Here is a 3001-nt window from a genome sequence, read left to right as displayed (position 1 = left end):
AAAATATACTAAAATATATTATCTATGTTAGTATCATTTAAATTTAATAACATATCCTATCAAATATAAAAAAAATATTTTTTGGATTAATAAAATTGATTTATATGTTCGCACCAATTTAATTATATATTTAATAGTTACTGATTTTTAATTATTTAATATATATTTATTATTTCATAATATGTAAAAGTATTTAATACATAAACTAATTTATATATATAATGTTGATCTCGTGAAAGGCGCGGATCTTAACCTAGTGGTAGTAGAATATGTTGAAAAACTTACAATTAAATCAGTTATTTATGGCATTAAAGTGCCACTATTTTCTCGATTACTTTGTCTAAAAATATTAAAAATTTTTTTTTATAACTTAATTTTTATTAATACTTTCCAAAATGGGCATCATTACGGCTATAATCGAACTAGAATTTAAGCAAAAACGGTACAACTATTGGGATTATAGCTTTGAGTCATCGGACACACAGCTAAGTTGTGGGCGTAACTCCGGATCTTCCCTCATCACCATCGCCCTGGTTAATCCGGTAAGGGAACTAAGTCCCGCTCTCCTCCTAGCCGAGTAACTGTAGACTCTTAAGCGCGGCGAAATAACTAAGGGCGTACCTGAGCTTCACAAGGGTTATAACATAATGTTATTGTAAATAATTAGGGTGTGTGATTATCCAAATGCACGCACCTCTCTCGACTACTGTAGTTTAAAAAGAGCGCGTCTTTTGGAAGCGTCCAAAAGCCGATCCGATTAACGTTTATTTTACCCCACCCCCCAAAATGATTAATGTATATTTGTCATTTTACGAATTTTTTGAATTTAATAGAAATAATTATTTGAAATTTCGTCTTGCTCAACCAACACATTTTGCAAATCTTGTTCTATCTTGTCTCTTTTGTTATTCTTCTCTTCATGGATTGACGAGTAACGACCAAAATAAAATAAAAAAATAAAACAACTTCATGGGTTGTTTGTTATTCTTTAACAGGTTTCTAAAATAAATAAAAAATAGTCTGAATATGTTAAGATCAAGAAAGAAATTTCAGATATTTGAGCTGAAAATGTGAAAACTATTTTTATTTTGAAAAAATCGATTTTACAAAAAAAATATCATTTTCTTTTACATTTCATGGAATTTCATACAGCTGGCGAACACTTTTCTGATAGCTACATATAATATATGTAGATAGATATGTTAGATGTATGTAACATTTGCACCAGTCATTCAAACAATGATCTGATAACTTAAATATTCACCGGGTTTTACAAACAAACAAAAATTGATCGTGTGATCAATATATCTCTTATTTGTCTTTTGTTATATTTTTAATTTTAAATGGTCTTTTTGTTATTTTCATAGTAGAATTTGTCAAATACCAAGAAGGCAAAATCCATATCAAACTATTACTGGGTAAAATAATTCCCATTACAGAAAAAAAAAACTCTGTTCTTTCTGTTAAAAGAAGTTTGAAGTCATTTCTAGAAGAAAACACCAATGAGAAGTTCTTCTCGGGTAGCAATCAATGATGAATTATCAAAAGTCAAGACAACTTTGAAGCAAAGATAAATGAAAAGAGAAAAAAAAAACTATTTTCTGTGTGTTTTTTTTTCTCTTGGTTTCACAGGTAAACGCGTTATATTTATTTTTGTTCAAAAAACGTTTTTTAATTTCTTGTGCTTATGTCTCTATCAAAGAAACGTTATTAATTATAAACGCTTTTTGTTGACAAAAAAAAAAAATTATAAACGCTTTTGGATATTTGTCGTGGGGATGAATCTAAAGTTTGTTGATATAAATACAAAGAAGACGAAGCGAGAAACTAAAACAAAAAAATATCTATAAAAACAAGAAGAAAAAAAGCCCTTTCTCAAAAAAAAAAAAAAAAAACAAGAATAAAAAATCATGATGATAAAAAGGATAGAGCTGTGTATAGAGCTTACGAAGATGGGAATGGAGTTCGTCGCAGTGGTGGCTGAAGCCGTCCAGATTGTCTGGCGGCAACACCTCAACCATCGTACTGCTCTGCCTCCTCTTCCTCTCCTCCGCCAAGGCATCTCCCCTTCTTATCATGCTCCATATCTCTTTGGATTTCTCCCTTGAAAACCCTTTTTTCTTCTTTTTCCAAAAAAAAAAAAAAAAAAAAACCCTTTTTTCTTCTTTTTATAATATCATTTGCTTCTTTCTCTTACTATTTTTCTTGTAGGCTTTTAGATGTAGTTTTTTTAATATTTGTAACTATGTACACTGACATATTCATTAAGATTTGCCGTTTTCTGTCGAGTATTTTTCTTCCTAATCTCCTGTTTTTTGGATTATCTCTAGCTACCAAACAATTTGCAGAATGAATATAATAATCAAATGCTCAAATTTGTTGAAGAAAAGTTTAACAGAACAAGACGTGCAGCAGAAACAATCAACCTAATTGTTTAAATATTCCATCTTTCTGTATAATGATACTCCAGTACCTCACGGCAAGTTATACAATTAGTAATTCCATCAAGGTTTTGATTATAGATGCGGATTTTGGGTTTGAATTTGGACTCTTTCATATTTAGTTGAGAACGAAAAATCTTTTTTAAAAAATCGAGTTCAATGTATATTTCTATAATAAGTAACCAAAGTTAGCGTAGTTGAATTGTTAAGGGTTTTTTTTTTAACATTGTGAAGGGGTATTTCTCTTAAATATTTCAAATACAAAATATCTCACTGGAATCTCAACGATCTTAAAATAAATATATTATTTCTTATATTTTATCATAAAAAAAAATTATGAACCTTTCACTATCATAAATATATCCTTTTCACCTTGAGAAAATATGAGAGTTTTGATGGCATAGAAGTACAAATTATTATAGCAACTGAACATATATTAGGAATAGTATTGATTAATATACTGCAAAAAGTTAATAACGTAGTGTTTGACTTTTACGGTACGGTTACAAAATTTAAACAAAGACATTAATACACATATTCAAAAGAGCTTGTAAGAGCTA

General features: G+C 29.1%; 1 protein-coding gene across 1 annotated transcript; it reads left to right on the top strand.

Moving 5' to 3' along the window:
* Window positions 1-1840: 1840 nt before the first annotated feature.
* Window positions 1841-2304, top strand: LOC106332733. Its single transcript, XM_013771224.1, has 2 exons — window positions 1841-2112; window positions 2154-2304. Exon 1 carries the CDS (start codon window positions 1911-1913, stop codon window positions 2106-2108), a length of 198 nt encoding a protein of 65 aa, XP_013626678.1. The 5' UTR covers window positions 1841-1910; the 3' UTR covers window positions 2109-2112; window positions 2154-2304.
* The last annotated feature ends 697 nt before the right edge of the window (window positions 2305-3001 follow it).

This window comes from Brassica oleracea, chromosome C3 (assembly GCF_000695525.1).
Source record: "Brassica oleracea var. oleracea cultivar TO1000 chromosome C3, BOL, whole genome shotgun sequence".
Lineage (NCBI taxonomy): Eukaryota > Viridiplantae > Streptophyta > Magnoliopsida > Brassicales > Brassicaceae > Brassica > Brassica oleracea.
The sequence above is the reverse complement of the archived record's forward strand: the minus strand, read 5'-3'. Positions and strand labels throughout refer to the sequence as shown.